Source organism: Myxocyprinus asiaticus, chromosome 9 (genome assembly GCF_019703515.2).
Source record: "Myxocyprinus asiaticus isolate MX2 ecotype Aquarium Trade chromosome 9, UBuf_Myxa_2, whole genome shotgun sequence".
In the NCBI taxonomy this organism is placed as follows: Eukaryota; Metazoa; Chordata; class Actinopteri; order Cypriniformes; family Catostomidae; genus Myxocyprinus; species Myxocyprinus asiaticus.
Window position 1 is genome coordinate 39,851,322 of NC_059352.1, and position 16,789 is coordinate 39,868,110.

Sequence of the window (16,789 nt, forward strand, 5' to 3'; positions counted from 1 at the left end):
CTGTTGTTGTCAGCACGCTGCACGAGTCTGTGTTTGTAGCTTGCTAGCCTGCTTAGCATGACTTATTCTTATACGTTCATTTTTTTATCCTTTGCCATTTTACCACGTGCTTCGGTTTTTTTCCGCTTTTCTACTGTTTCAACTGTGTGTATTTTACCACGTGCACCCATTTCTCTCTTTTTTCCCCGTCTATATCTTGCATCTCGACTGTGTGCATTTGTTTTCTCCTCTGTGTTTTACATGGATTATTACATCAATTTCAAACATCTGCTGATCAGGAACCACATCGAACCACATCGATCTCAAACCCTCGCCGCTGAAGAACAACCATAACAACAACAAACAATTGCAGTAAGTCATGGCATCCGCTCATGTTATTTCTTCCTGCATTGCATGCCACATGTTTACTATAGCTTCTTCCGTCAGCAGTGAGGGATTTACATTTGATAAATGTAAGGAATTAGTCAGGCTGACGGAGAAGGTTAATGAGTTAGAGACACGCATTCGAAAGCTAGTGGAGGTCAATGATAAAGAAAAGCCGCAACACACACACTTTGGTTCCGGCTGTAGAGCCCCCCACATTTGGGTGATGTCTCGGCAGCATACTCGCTCAGCAAAGCGACACCCCTCACCCGTTCCTGTTAGGGATTCCAATCGATTCTCCCCACTCAGTGATGCACCCACTGAGAATCATGTTGAAAGAGCATTAGTAATAGGTGATTCTATAGTAAGGAACGTGGAAATAGAGACTCCAGCCACTATTGTTAAATGCATTTCAGGGGCTCAGGCGTCTCACATCAGATCAAATTTACAAGTGCTGGTTAATGCTAAACATAGATTTTCTATAATTGTTATTCATGTCGGCACTAACGATGTGCGGCTTCGCCAGTTGGAGATCACTAAAGATAATGTTAAAGAGGTGTGTGAACTTGCAAAAATGATGTCAGACACAGTAATATGCTCTGGCACCCTTCCTGCTCATCGTGGTGACAAGGTTTACAGTAGATTAGTGTCACTGAATGGCTGGAAGTCTGAGTGGTGTCCAGAGAATAGCATAGGATTTATAGACAATTGGAAGAGTTTTTGGGGTAGACCTAACCTGCTAAAGAGAGACGGACTCCATCTGTCCAGGGAAGGTGCCACTCTCCTCTCTAGTAATTTGGCTCATAGTGTTAATAGTGATAGTGTTTGACTAAGTGGGGCCCAGGTCAGGAAGTAGACAAACGGGTTAATCCAAACATCTGCAAGCTGCCTTGAGACGTCACATAGGTCACATAAACTACAACACATAGAGACTGTGTCTGTTCCCCGAACTACCAAACACATACGGGTTGGGGTGTGGCAATAGTTGTTGAGTGGGGGTGGGTGGGGGTGGGGGTGTGCGTGTGTTGTGCTGTAGTAAAGACACCTCTGCTTAAATCTCTGTGCTCTTAAAGGCACCTCTGCACTCTTAAAGGCACCTCCGCTTAAAAGGGCACCTTTACATTTGTGAAGGGCAGCTTTAGATTTGTGAAAGAAAGGGGCAGGCTTGCACCCCTGTATCTCCCCCCCACCGTTCTGTGCACGTCAGTGACTCAGAGGACAGGATATACGTTTTATAAGTATTTTGAACTAATAAGGCTTAATGTGACATCGTCAGATATAAATAAAAAATATCTGTCGTCTTTTGCCCTTTCTACAGTATATAGATCACCCATGCGGTATTCTGATTTCCTTCGTGAATTTCCACATTTTCTATCAGATCTAGTAGTTTCTGTAGACAGAGCTTTAATTGTTGGTGACTTCAACATTCACATACGTAGATAATGAAAATGACACATTGGAATTAGCATTTATCAATATTCTCAACTCTCTTGGAGTCAGACAAAATGTGACAGGACCAACTCATCGCCATAATCATACGCTAGAATTAATTCTAACATATTAAGTTGATGTTGATACTATTCTACCACATCTCAGATCATTACCTTGTCTCTTGTTTGCTGCGATCAGCTAATGTCACTCAATCTACACCATACTATCGTTCAGGTAGAACTATTCTTTCGACCAGTAAAGATAGCTTCACTAATTATCTTCCAGAATTGTCTCACATACTCAGTAAGCCAAAAAGCCTAGAAGAACTTGATGTAATAACAGAAAATATAAATACAGTCTTCTTTAGCACTCTTGATAATGTCGCCCCCCCTTTGATTAAAGAAAATTTAAGAAAAAAGCCCCGTACCATGGTACAATGATCACACTCATGCTGTCAAGAGAGCAGCTCGGAAAATGGAGCGCAAGTGGAAGAATACCAAATTAGAGGTATTTCACAGTGCATGGAAGGATAGTGTCTGTAGCTACAGACAGGCACTAAAAGCTGCCAGGTCAGCATATTTTATTCATTTAAATTTAATTTAAATTCATAGAAAATAACCACAACAATCCTAGATGTTTATTCAGTACTGTGGGTAAATTGTTTAGGAAAAAAGCCTCGACTGAACAAGATATTCCATCACAGAACAATAGTAATGACTTCATGAATTTCTTTACTGATAAAATAGAAATCATCAGAAATAAAATTGGAATTATGCAATCAAATGTCACAGCACCTCAGAAAACAGTGTCTCATAATTTTCCTCATGAGCAACTTCTATCCTTCACTGTCATAGGTCATGAAGAGCTAACAAAATTTATAAAAAAAATCAAAATCCACAACATGTATTTTAGATCCAATACCAATTAAGCTCTTAAAAGAGGTATTCCCTGTAATCTCAGAACCTATTCTTAATATTATTAACCCCTCGCTATCCTTAAGACATGTCCCAAGAAACTTTAAAATGGCAGTTATCAGGGGCCTGGGTAGCTCAGCGAGTAAAGACGCTGACTACCACCCCTGGAGTCGTGAGTTCAAATCTCAGGGCATGCTGAGTGACTCCAGCCAGGTCTCCTAAGCAACCAAATTGGCCCAGTTGCTAGGGAGGGTTGAGTCACATGGGGTAACCTCCTCGTGGTCGCTATAATGTGGTTCGCTCTCGGAGTTGTGCGTGGATGCTGCAGAGAATAGTGTGAAGCCTCCACACATGCAATATCTCTGCAGTAATGCGCTCAACAAGCCACGTGATAAGATGCGTGGATTGATGGTCTCAGACAAGGCGGCAACTGAGATTAGTTCTCTGCCACCTGGATTGAGGCGTGTCACTACGCCACCATGGGGACTTATAGCACATTGGGAATTGGGCATTCCAAATTGGGGAGAAAAAGGGGAGAAAAAAAATGGCAGTTATCAAACCGCTTATTAAGAAGCCACAGCATGATTCTGGCGAATTGACTAATTATAGACCGATTTCAAATCTCCCATTTATGTTGAAAATACTAGAAAAGGTAGTGTCCTCCCAACTATGTTCATTTCTACAGAGAAATGGTATATATGAACAATTTCAGTCAGGATTTAGGCCCCATCACAGTACAGAGACTGCACTTATCAGAGTTACAAATAACTTGCTCTTATCATCTGATCGTGGCTGCATTTCTCTTCTAGTGCTTTTAGATCTTAGTGCTGCCTTAGACACCATAGAACACAACATTCTCTTGAATAGGCTGAAGAATTATGTTGGCATTAGTGGACTTGCATTAGCATGGTTCAGGTCCTATTTATCAGACCGCTACCACTTTGTATGTGTAAACGAGGAACTGTCAAATCAAACAAATGTTATGTATGGAGTGCCGCAGGGATCAGTTTTAGGGCCTCTGCTTTTCTCCCTATACAGTACTGTGCAAAAGTTTTAGGCACTTGTGAAAAACATTCAAAGTGAGTATTTCTTAAAAAAATAATGACATAAATAGTTTTCATTAATCAATTAACATCATACAAATTCCAGTAAACAGAAAAAGAGCTAAATCAATATTTGGTGCGAACACGTTTGCTTTCAAAACAGCACCAATTCTCCTACTTACACCTGGACACAGTTTTTCTTGGTTGTTGGCAGATAGGATGTTCCAAGCTTCTTGGAGAATTCACCACAGTTCTTTTATTTATTTAGGCTGTCTCAATTACCTCTGTCTCTTTGTATAATTCCAGACTGACGCAATGTTCAGTGGGGGGCTCTCTGAGGGCCATGCCATCTGTTGCAGGGCTCCCTGTTATTCTATTCTGTTCTATTCTATTTGCAAAAGGAATGTTTGGGAGTATAAAATGTATATTTCCTGTTGACACACTAAAGTAGCAGATATAAATAACCATCCTAAGACAAATGTTTTTGTGAAACATCTTATGTGCCTAAGAGTTTTGCACAGTACTGTATATCAGGAATAATGGAATAAGTTTCCACTTTATGCCAACGATACCCAACTTTATATTTCTTCTAACCCCGACAAAATGTCAAAATTCTCCAAATTAGCAGAGTGTATTAATGAAAACAAAGATTGGATGACCAGAAATTTCCTTCTACTCAATTCCGACAAAACAGAGGTACTGGTGGGTGGGGGTGGGGGTGTGCGTGTGTTGTGCTGTAGTAAAGACACCTCTGCTTAAATCTCTGTGCTCTTAAAGGCACCTCTCCACTCTTAAAGGCACCTCCGCTTAAAAGGGCACCTTTACATTTGTGAAGGGCAGCTTTAGATTTGTGAAAGAAAGGGGCAGGCTTGCACCCCTGTATCTCCCCCCACCGTTCTGTGCACGTCAGTGACTCAGAGGACAGGATATACGTTTTATAAGTATTTTGAACTAATAAGGCTTAATGTGACATCGTCAGATATAAATAAAAAATATCTGTCGTCTTTTGCCCTTTCTACAGTATATAGATCACCCATGCGGTATTCTGATTTCCTTCGTGAATTTCCACATTTTCTATCAGATCTAGTAGTTACTGTAGACAGAGCTTTAATTGTTGGTGACTTCAACATTCACATACGTAGATAATGAAAATGACACTCAATTCTCAATTCCGACAAAACAGAGGTACTAATTATTGGACCAAAAACCTCTAAAAATAAGCCACTAAAATATAATTTGACTCTCAATGGATGTACTGTTACGTCATCTTCTACAGCAAAGAACTTCTGTGTTATATTTGATTCCAATTTGTTCTTTGAAAATCACATTTCCAATGTTTGTAGAACAGCATTCTTCATGACCTCAAGACTGCATTATTGTAATGCATTACTGGGAGGATGTACTGCAAGTTCAATAAATAAACTTCAATTGGTTCAAAATGCAGCTGCCAGAGTGCTGACTAGAACCAAGAAATATTATCATATTAGCCCAATTTTATCATCGTTACATTGGCTACCTGTTAAATTTCATATTCATTTTAAAAATCTGTTAACTACATACAAAGCTTTGAATTGTCTAGCTCCACAGTACTTAAGTGACCTTCTACCATGCTATATTCCATCACGTTCATTATGATCACAAAATTCTGGCCTGTTAATAGTTCCTAGAATATCAAAATCCACAAAAGGAGGTAGATCCTTTTCCTATTTGGCTCCAAAACTATGAAATAGTCTCCCTAACACTGTTCGGGATGCAGACACACTCACTCAGTTTAAGTCTACACTATAGACTCATCTGTTTAACCTGGCATACACCTAATTTATCCATCAACTCACAATTAGGCTGTTTTAATTAGGTCTGCCAGAACCAGAAATATTTCTCAGAAACATTTCTCATAATCTATAACTCTGCCCTAAATTGAATGACATCTACGCTAATATTATTCTATTTGTTTCCCGAGGTTACCAGAGCTGGCCAGATCCAGCTCCGTTCTTGCTTAGTGTCAGACTCCACTGCTACGTGTCACTGATTGATGACGACAAACTTCAGCCGGTGCTAGCCAGACATCACTTCGGTCTTTTACGATGGACTTCAGAGGATGAACTGATGCCAACTCCACTGTAAGACATCAGATACTTCATATGCCACTGCCTGAACCTTGGACTTAGGATGGACCCCACCGAACCTCACCGAAATGACCTGCCAGTTGAACTACGATGCACCTCATTGATCTCTGCATGCTTCACCTTTGTTTATAGATGGACTACACTCTTGAAATGGAATACAAGACTATCAATTAATTGCCAGCAAAAGCCTTCATCAGCCAACTAACAAAGGACAATGCATCTATGTGAATGTCTGCAGATAATCCAGGATGGACGTCAAAGACATTTGTCATTAATATTAAAGTTCATACAAAATCATAGTTTAAACACTGGCCCTTAATGCTTACTTATTTTACAAACTTTTAAACCATGACTTGCACTACACAAAAAAACTAATATTGGCATTATATTCAAGCTGTTTAGCCAGAGGGGAACTGGCACCCACAGTGAGCCTGGTTTCTCCCAAGGTTATTTTTCTCCATTAACCAACACCTTTTGGAGTTTTGTGTTCCTTGCCACAGTCGGCTTCGGCTTGCTCACTGTGGTTCTAAATACAATTATTATGTAGCTATTTAATTACTTATTTTTATACACAATTACAATCATATTTAATCAAACTACACAATGATGACTCTAAGACTTTATAGATATTACAGTTTCATTTTCTGTTAAAACATGATTTTCTGTAAAGCTGCTTTGAAACATGTGTGTTGTGAAAAGACCTATACAAATAAAAATGACTTGACTTGATGTGGAGTTCAGAGCAGCGCTTGATGCTTGCATTGATGCCCTGATGTGAATCATGAACACGGCTTCACAATTGCTGTAACAAAGTGGATAGGATAGCCATAGTCTGCCAGCTGATTAATATTGTGGAGGATGAGAATGTAAGAGATTTAATGTCATTTTGCAATGAATATGCAACCTAGGTGGGGACTAGTTCTTTTAATTAGTCAAACTCCCACTTGTTTTTTTCATTTGTGAAACATAGGCAGAATGAATTTCTGTGTAAATTGTTTGTAAAACCCTTCTTATGAAAATTCCCATCACACTCTCACAGTGAAATCGTAAGGATTCGTACAACTTTTGTAAATTTGGCTAATTCTTATGATATCATACGACTGCACTCGTATGAATTCGTACGAGTTTCACTACAGCCAGTGACGTCGCTGGACATTGTTTCCATCTAATACGCGACAATTACTTGCTTCTGTCACACACGGCGGCTTACTATCATGTTTACACACTCTACTGATCGGTTAGGTTTAGATAAGGGGTTTGGGTAAGGGCATAATATTAATAAGCATGTCCTTGACACCTCGTGCGGAACTCGCGCTCACTTCCGCATTACACATTTGGGCATTTGCACGTGATGAAATTGTATGAATTCATACAAAAAATATCGTGTGAAATCATACAAACTTGTGAAATCTGTACGAATTTTAATGAGATCGGGTTGAAATTCCTTATCATTACAAACAATTTACCAGTAATTTGTTCTGCTCAACTTAATGAATGAGGCCCCTTGACTAACATTGTTAGTGTATATCAGGAAAAATAATTTGAATGTTAAAAATATGTACATGATTCCTTTAATATCCTGACTGAATTAAGCTGACTGTTTTTGGTAACCAGGTTGGTGTGAAGATCTGCGGTTGATAAACGCAATTGTTATAACATTATGACAAACCTCAAACTGTCATTAAAAATAATTCATGGCTGAGTTCATTTGAACTTCTTTTGGGGCAATATTTGTGCTGTTCATCTAGTGTGCCTCTGTAAATGTGTGTGTGTTTGTCTCCAGGTTAAACCGAAGGTGATCGAGCCATTGGACTATGAGAGTGTCCATGTCCAGAGGAAGACACAGATACTCAGTGATGTCCTCAGAGATATGCTGCAGTTCCCTATTGATGACTTCCAGGTCAGATCTTCTATTTGTCTATCCATCTGTCCATCCATCTTCCAGAACATCAATTCTTCCCTCTGTATTCCATTCTTTCATCATACTTCCATCCATTACCTATTCTTCCCCGCTAGAGGAACAGGGGAATAGCTACGTTTATTTGCACATGGTGTCTGCATGTGCTGTCTGCGTTTTAGCACCCAATTCAGTAAATGAATTATGCAATTAGGTAATAGCACAAACATGCCCAAAAATGTTGTGCTGGACACAACTTGCATATAGCGCAATTCCTAATCTTGTGGGTCAGTTCTGAGTGCTAGGTTGTGGAGGAAGCAGCAGACTACCACAATCTATACTACATACACATACTGGGACTGTACAGCATCACTTCACCGCTACGATCCAGGCATCCAGGCTCTTTAAAATGCAGAAATTACTGCAGCCATAATCAATAGAACCACACAAACATCCCTTTTTGCACTGAAATACTGCTCGTAAATGTGCCACAAATGTTTGGGGATTGCCCCAATTTAATTTCTGTCAGTATTTTTGTACATGCCTGCTTGCTTTGAAATTTAATTTTTCAGAATGAAGAGCATGAGAGCTAAGTGATGAGGAACCTGCCTAGTTGTTTGTCTTTGATACACAAAAACACACACATCTCCCTCAGCACATTAGTAAGATGTCTTTTCACTTTTTGTCTTAATGAGGGCTGGCTTTTTCATCACAACCATTACACAATCCTCAAAATATATTCCAGCCACATTCTCTCATGGGATCTCTTGAGCTCTGCTTCTCTGAATTGAGTCATCTACTTGTTTTCCTTTTACAAATGGGTGTGTATCAGAGATATTATGGTATGGACCTTAGTTTATAGGGGACCAAAACATAAAAATCAACTGTCCAGTTAGCTAAAAACATCACCAACATAGTTAAATTTTAAATCTTAAATCTAATTGTAAATGTGTAAATGTACCAATGGAAGCCCATGTTCTTTGGTAAATCAAAATTATGAGATACATTGTCATAATTATGAGATAAAAATTCAAAATTATGAGAAAAAAAGTCATGTTTATGATACAAAGTCATAATTATGTGATAAAAAATCTGAATTATGAGATCAAAAGTAATCTTATAATTAAGATTTAGTATCTCATAATTAGGATTTTGCATCTCAAAATTATGACTTAGTATCTTATTATTTTGATTTACCAAAGCATGATCTTCAGGGTCTCTGTACACTTAATTGTTCAGTGAACTAGTTATCCACATTAAGTGCCTTCTGTTACACACACATACTTGTTTACCTACTTATCTAAATGATGCCACACCATACTGCCCAACAAAGCCAAAACAGTGACTATGCCAACACTTAAATTAAGTAAAATGGCATATAAATGGTAAAATGGCATATATATGCCCTCACACACACACGATCATACTACACTTAATCAGTGTGTGAAGTCAAGCCCAGTCTAGTTGAGGCTTTTAAACTGACATCAGAGCATAACATCTCACTGGTTAGTTCTGAGTTGCCAGACAATATTTTGAAAGCATATTTTGCTTATTTAAGTTTTTACAGTGAGTATTAGAGATGCCAATAGCGCAGTTCTCACTGGCTGTAATGAGTACAAAGCCTCATGTAAAACAGGGCTGTACAGCGATGAGTAATTTAGCTTCACTTTCATGTTGGTCTCAAATTCATGTGTGTGCTGGAGTATGGATGCAGACTTGCTTTCGTTTACTGAGACAACGTGCCCTAGAAAGGCACATCTGAGCCTCCAATGTAATGATAAAGCCAGACACATGACCATTTAACCCCTACATGACAGTTATTGTACATGAGTCCATGTCCACATTAACGCAATCCTCTTTTTAATCCATTTGAAGGTAAAATCACAATGAAAACCACAGCTTTGCTTGTAATCCAGCATGATTAGTTTTATTTCTACAGGAATTGCCATTTACACCGAGGACAAGTTCACGAAACAGTTGTGGCACTTTTGTGCACGATATTTCAGTGCAAAAGCTACTTCTTATTCATTAACCACCCACAATCCATCTTCACCAGGCCATGTATGTGCTGAAATAGCACTACTGACTATTTAAATTAAGTAATTGTCAGTCTTTTCAGTGCAAACATGCCTACTTTCTGTAATTTAGGCTCATTATATTGTAGGTTGTGCCTTGTTAAAAAAAAACTTGGCATTAGTTGCCTGGTACAATTAATGTTGCACTATTACCAGATGCATAAAGCAGGCAGTAAAAGGGATGTTTGTGTATATTTTCTAGCAGTCATGGCAGCCATCATTCATCAAATGAAAAAGAAGTGCTTTATAAACAGGTGTCACGGTAGCCAGCTGATAGGTAGCTGTGCAGTGTGCAGATCGAGCGGGTCGAGCAGGACCATATATCCTGATGTGCAGCGTATTCGTGTACATTTTCAGGTGCGCACTATTATGCTGTGTGCATAATCAGGTGCCTGGATCACAGTGGTGGACGCTGTACACGCCTGGTCAAGAATGCCAGATTGTGTAAGTTTGTTGGATCATTTACAACCTAGAACTCAGAACCTGTCTGCAAGATTTGAAACTGCAGTGTCAAATTGCGATCAGAACTGTTGCTTGTGTTGTTTCCTTATTTGCATAATTCTGTTAGTGAATCTGGTGCTAAAACAATGCTAACAGGTGTGTAATTAAATGACGCTATCAGTGGGCACAATTCACTGTGAGTTTTGTCTTATTACTATGCACAAACTTTTATCTTTCGTTCTACATTTTCGAATGCTGATTTATGTCTGATTTCTGAAATATATCTACATGCATCTCTGTAGATCTCCATTTTAAAGCGTCAAGGCAGAACTCGGTACTCTTCAGTACCAGTTGGGGCAGAAAAGAGAGCCAGCAGCTTGCTCGTCCAGGAGGTAAGAGCTCACTATTACCAAATTCAGCCATAGATCAGAGGTCCAAGTATAGGAAACAAACAGAGTCTTATTGATCAGCAAGGATGCATTATAGACTGGGCCAATGGGGGCCATGGGAGAGTTATAGGATTTATGCACTACAGGTGAAAAGACTTTTGTTTGAATCTCGAATGTACAGTATGTTTTGCACTTTTAAGGAACCAAATAAAGGGGCCGCGAAAATGGGCTTCCTTAAAGGAATAGTCCACCTAAAAAAGTGAAAAAGGATTTACAATTTGGTCTGTTCTCACCTAGATCGCTTCAGAAGACATGGAGTCATATGGATTACTTTTATGCTCTCTTTATGTGCTTTTTGAAGTTTAAAAAAAAAATTCATCAGTTCTCACACTGTATACCAGTTAAAAATAGAGATGTGCACAGCTACCATTTTTAAACATTTGGTTAACCATGAAGTTTCACAAACAGTTAATTGGTTTTTCGTCAGGAGTTGGGATGCGGGAATAAAGAACGTTTATTACAAATACATTTTCTCAAACACTACTCAAAATAGCAGTAAATAAAGTGTAGGGTGAGATATGAGCCTAAATAGTGCAATACCTAGATCTTCAAATGATAACATCTCAGTCAAACAAAAGCCAAACAAAAATAATCAAACTGTCACTGACTGTATATGTGCTCTGCCCAAGCAGGTTCACATTTCCGTAAGGCAGCAAAGCTAAATGGTATCAAATCAGATGGTATTGAACTTGGAATTATTGTACGTAAATATGCACACCAGAACAAAACGAAAAAAAAAAAAAACTGTCTTACCGTTTATCAAGCACTGAAACTTTGCTCTGTGAAAAACAACCTGGAATCATGTTTAATGGTGTAACAATCACATTAATTCCTCTTTGCAACCTGAACTTCATCACAACGCAGCACAACAAATAAAACACAACGCAGGTGTTTCGAGATGCGTTTATTAAAATTAAAGTTCTTTTTAACTTTACTTGGTGTCTAAAAATGTGGCAATCTTGTTCGTGATGCAGTGAGATTCAGCGCAACAGTCAAAGACGTCCATCCAGCGTGTTTCACCCTTTACTTGACAAACGGACCCAAACTCCGGAACCGGAAAACCTGTCAGTTGGTCGAAACTCATTGAGTTTGGGTTGGGTTGAAGAACTCTAGTGCCTGTGTAGAATAACCAAATAGTGAGTTTGGTATTTGAATAGTCGTGCATCAAACGGTTAACCGAATGTTGACTATCCATGATCAACCCTAGTTTAAAACAAGCTTGTGTTGTATGTACATCCCTTGATAGAAAGGAATGGTGGTGGAACAGGTGAGAACAGAATTCAGAGAAGTTCCTTAAGCTAATATATGGTACTCCTTCAATAATTGTGCTTTGTATATGTACTAGAGCTGTCAGAATTAACACGTTAATGCATGTGATTAATTTAAAACGTTTAACACGTTAATTTTTCTTAATCGTGATTAACGCATTTATCGTTAATACAGCATAAACACTGGTGTGAAGGGTGGAACCTTTGTAATTTGTCCGCCCGGAGTCATTAAACTGACGCATACGCCACAGCACCAGAGCCCTTCTACCAAGGAGAGCCTACAAGCATAGCATACGCGACAGTCCCATAGACATTCTATGAGCGGAACTGTCTTAACACGCTACAGTTGACCGTTACGCTCTTTCCTATGTGTCTCACAGCACTTCTCTGTCAGTGATAAAATGATGGAGAAATGAGCTCTTAGCTCTATTTGATGTACAAATCAAGCCCAGATCATGTAAGGTGCATGGTGAGTTCAAAGCGGCGCTCGACACTGGTGTTGCCGCCCTGACAAGAATCATGAATGCAGCTTCACGATTGCTGTAGGAAAGCGGATAGCCACAGTCTACTGACAGATTAATAGTGTGGATGGTGAGATTTAATGCCCATTGCAATGAATATGCAACCTAGGTGGGGACTAGTTCTTTCAATTAGTCAAATTCCCTCTTAGACTTTGGGAAACATTTGATGTGACTTGAATTGGTGCTATTTTAGTGCATTTCTATGTTTATACTGTGGAAGGCTTTGTTTGGAAAATATTAATAAAGCATTATATTGCTACATATTGTTTTATTTTCTTCCTAAGATGGAAATAAATACATTTTGACAAGAAAAGATGTATAGTGTCAAATTTCAGCCCTTTCAAAAATCTGCGATTAATCACGATTAATTGCAAAACAATTATGCGATTAACCGTGATTAAAAAATTTAATTGACTGACAACACTAATATGTACCCATTTGTGTAAGGATCAGCAGCATGTTCGTGTGAGGTATGGGTCAGTGTTGGGTTGTGTTGATACACTATATGTCACAGGCAATGGGTGTCATCGGCAGAGAGTGTAAAATGATATTTCCTCTTGCTAAAGAGCTCAATGACTTCATCAAGGGCAGCTGGGCCAGAGCTTGGCAGTTTTCCAGCTTTTCACAAATCAAAACATCTGCCTGGACTGTTAGTCAAGACGAGTCCACTGGTCCACTGTCCACAGTACACTCTAAAGCAACAAGCATCTGAAGGCATTCAAGCATTGTTCTGCTAAAACTTGAAATCAAGCTCTTGCAAACAACATTGCTAAGATAAAAAAAAGGTTCAAATGAAATACTGAGTAAACAATTTTCGAGGTTTGACTCCAGAGCCAATGTCACTGTGTTTTGTAAGAGTTGTAATTAGGCCTGATCCACACAGAAAAGCAAACAACATAGCCAAATACTTTTTTAATCAGTTTTGTTTTGTCATGTCATAAGTCCTCAGTGTTGGTGGTTTAGTTGTTTTTCTTTTTAAATGCTTAATTACTACCTTAGTGGTGCTTCCTAAAGCAACCATGCTATTGGTTATTGATTTGAACAAACCCCTAACCTCAAGTATTAAAGTTCATAAGACTCTTTCCACACCATTTGTGCCACAGACATAAATATCTGTCCTTTTAACAATGTTCAGATTGTTAAAAATGTTTGTGCTATTACCGTTCCAAGAAATCGGACTTACAGATTTTGACAGGTGTACAGCAAAAGGGTAAAAAGTTCAAACAGACTGAAGGAGGGAAGCCATATTTTGACAACTCATTTTTTTATTATGGATTAATTAGCTGATTTTTATTTACAGTGTGCCTATTTATATAGTTTATCTATTTCACTGTGGGGAAAAAAAGAAAAACACTATCTACTGTATCTCTCTGTTAATTGGATTTAAAGTAAGAGCAAGAAGGTGTCTTGAATTTTTGAGTCTTTTAGTTTCTTCTTATCCCTTAAAGAACTGCTGAGGACTGAATGCTTGTCTTGCCAACAAAGCAAACATAATTGAATCTGCTTTAATGTAATGCCCAGCGGATACAGTGCATCCGGAAAGTATTCACAGCGCTTCACTTTTTCCACATTTTGTTATGTTACAGACTTATTCCAAAATTGATTAAATTCATTATTTTCCTCAAAATTCTACAAACAATACCCCATAATGACAATGTGAAAGAAGTTTGTTTGAAATCTTTGCAAATTTATTAAAAATAAAAAACGAAAAATGTACACATGTACAAGTGCATCTCAATAAATTAGAATGTCGTGGAAAAGTTCATTTATTTCAGTAATTCAACTCAAATTGTGAAACTCATGTATTAAATTCAGTGCACACAGACTGAAGTAGTTTAAGTCTTTGGTTCTTTTAATTGTGATGATTTTGGCTCACATTTAACAAAAACCCACCACTTCACTATCTCAAAAAATTAGAATACATCATAAGACCAATAAAAAAAACATTTTTAGTGAATTGTTGGCCTTCTGGAAAGTATGTTCATTTACTGTATATGTACTCAATACTTGGTAGGGGCTCCTTTTGCTTTAATTACTGCCTCAATTCGGCGTGGCATGGAGGTGATCAGTTTGTGGCACTGCTGAGGTGGTATGGAAGCCCAGGTTTCTTTGACAGTGGCCTTCAGCTCATCTGCATTTTTTGGTCTCTTGTTTCTCATTTTCCTCTTGACAATACCCCATAGATTCTCTATGGGGTTCAGGTCTGGTGAGTTTGCTGGCCAGTCAAGCACACCAACACCATGGTCATTTAACCAACTTTTGGTGCTTTTGGCAGTGTGGGCAGGTGCCAAATCCTGCTGGGAAATGAAATCAGCATCTTTAAAAAGCTGGTCAGCAGAAGGAAGCATGAAGTGCTCCAAAATTTCTTGGTAAATGGGTGCAGTGACTTTGGTTTTCAAAAAACACAATGGACCAACACCAGCAGATGACATTGCACCCCAAATCATCACAGACTGTGGAAACTTAACACTGGACTTCAAGCAACTTGGGCTATGAGCTTCTCCACCCTTCCTCCAGACTCTAGGACCTTGGTTTACAAATGAAATACAAAACTTGCTCTCATCTGAAAAGAGGACTTTGGACCACTGGGCAACAGTCCAGTTCTTCTCCTTAGCCCAGGTAAGACGCCTCTGACGTTGTCTGTGGTTCAGGAGTGGCTTAACAAGAGGAATACGACAACTGTTTCCAAATTCCTTGACACGTCTGTGTGTCAGTCCATTCCTTGTGAAGTTCACCCAAATTCTTGAATCGATTTTGCTTGACAATCCTCATAAGGCTGCGGTTCTCTCGGTTGGTTGTGCATCTTTTTCTTCCACACTTTTTCCTTCCACTCAACTTTCTGTTAACATGCTTGGATACAGCACTCTGTGAACAGCCAGCTTCTTTGGCAATGAATGTTTGTGGCTTACCCTCCTTGTGAAGGGTGTCAATGATTGTCTTCTGGACAACTGTCAGATCAGCAGTCTTCCCCATGATTGTGTAGCCTAGTGAACCAAACTGAGAGACCATTTTGAAGGCTCAGGAAACCTTTGCAGGTGTTTTGAGTTGATTAGCTGATTGGCATGTCACCATATTCTAATTTTTTGAGATAGTGAATTGGTGGGTTTTTGTTAAATGTGAGCCAAAATCATCACAATTAAAAGAACCAAAGACTTAAACTACTTCAGTCTGTGTGCACTGAATTTATTTAATACACGAGTTTCACAATTTGAGTTGTATTACTGAAATAAATGAACTTTTCCACGACATTCTAATTTATTGAGATGCACCTGTACATAAGTATTCACAGCGTTTGCCATGACACTCAAAATTGAGCTCAGGTGCATCCTGTTTCCACTGATCATCCTTGAGATGTTTCTACAACTTGATTGAAGTCTACCTGTGATAAATTCAGTTGATTGGACATGATTTGGAAAGGCACACACCTGTCTATATAAGGTCCCACAGTTAACAGTGCATGTCAGAGCCCAAACCAAGCCATGAAGTCCAAGGAATTGTCTGTAGACCTCAGAGACAGGATTGTATCAAGGCACAGATCTGGGGAGGGTACAGAAAAATTTCTGCAGCATTGAAGGTCCCAATGAGCACAGTGGCCTCCATCATCCGTAAATGGAAGAAGTTTGGAACCACCAGGACTCGTCCTAGAGCTGGCCGCCTGGCCAAACTGAGCGATCAGGGGAGAAGGGCCTTAGTCAGGGAGGTGACCAAGAACCCGATGGTCACTCTGACAGAACTCCAGCATTTCTCTGTGGAGAGAGGAGAACCTTCCAGAAGAACAACCATCTCTGCAGCAATCCACCAATCAGGACTGTATGGTAGAGTGGCCAGACGGAAGCCACTCCTCAGTAAAAGGCACATGACAGCCCGCCTGGTGTTTGCCAAAAGGCACCTGAAGGACTCTCAGACCATGAGAAACAAAGATTGAACTCTTTGGCCTGAATGGCAAGCATCATGTCTGGTGGAAACCAGGCACCACTCATCACCTGGCCAATACCATCCCTACAGTGAAGTATGGTGGTGGCAGCATCATGCTGTGGGGATTTTTTTCAGCAGCAGGAACTGGGAGACTAGTCAGGATCGAGGGAAAGATGAATGCAGCAATGTACAGAGACATCCTTGATGAAAACCTGCTCCAGAGCGCTCTGGACCTCAGACTGGGGCGAAGGTTCATCTTCCAACAGGACAATGACCATAAGCACACAGCCAAGATAACAAAGGAGTGGCTATGGGACAACTCTGTGAATGTCCTTGAGTGGCCCAG

General features: G+C 39.4%; 1 protein-coding gene across 4 annotated transcripts in view; it reads left to right on the plus strand.

Moving 5' to 3' along the window:
• Positions 1–16,789, plus strand: part of LOC127445817 (dedicator of cytokinesis protein 9-like) — a 150,196-nt gene that overhangs the window by 70,272 nt on the left and 63,135 nt on the right. For all 4 annotated transcript variants that reach the window (XM_051706206.1, XM_051706208.1, XM_051706210.1 and 1 more), the window contains 2 exons: positions 7,661–7,777; positions 10,593–10,682. In XM_051706206.1, coding sequence (XP_051562166.1) covers positions 7,661–7,777; positions 10,593–10,682 — 207 coding nt within the window. The remainder of the gene's footprint in view (positions 1–7,660; positions 7,778–10,592; positions 10,683–16,789) is intronic.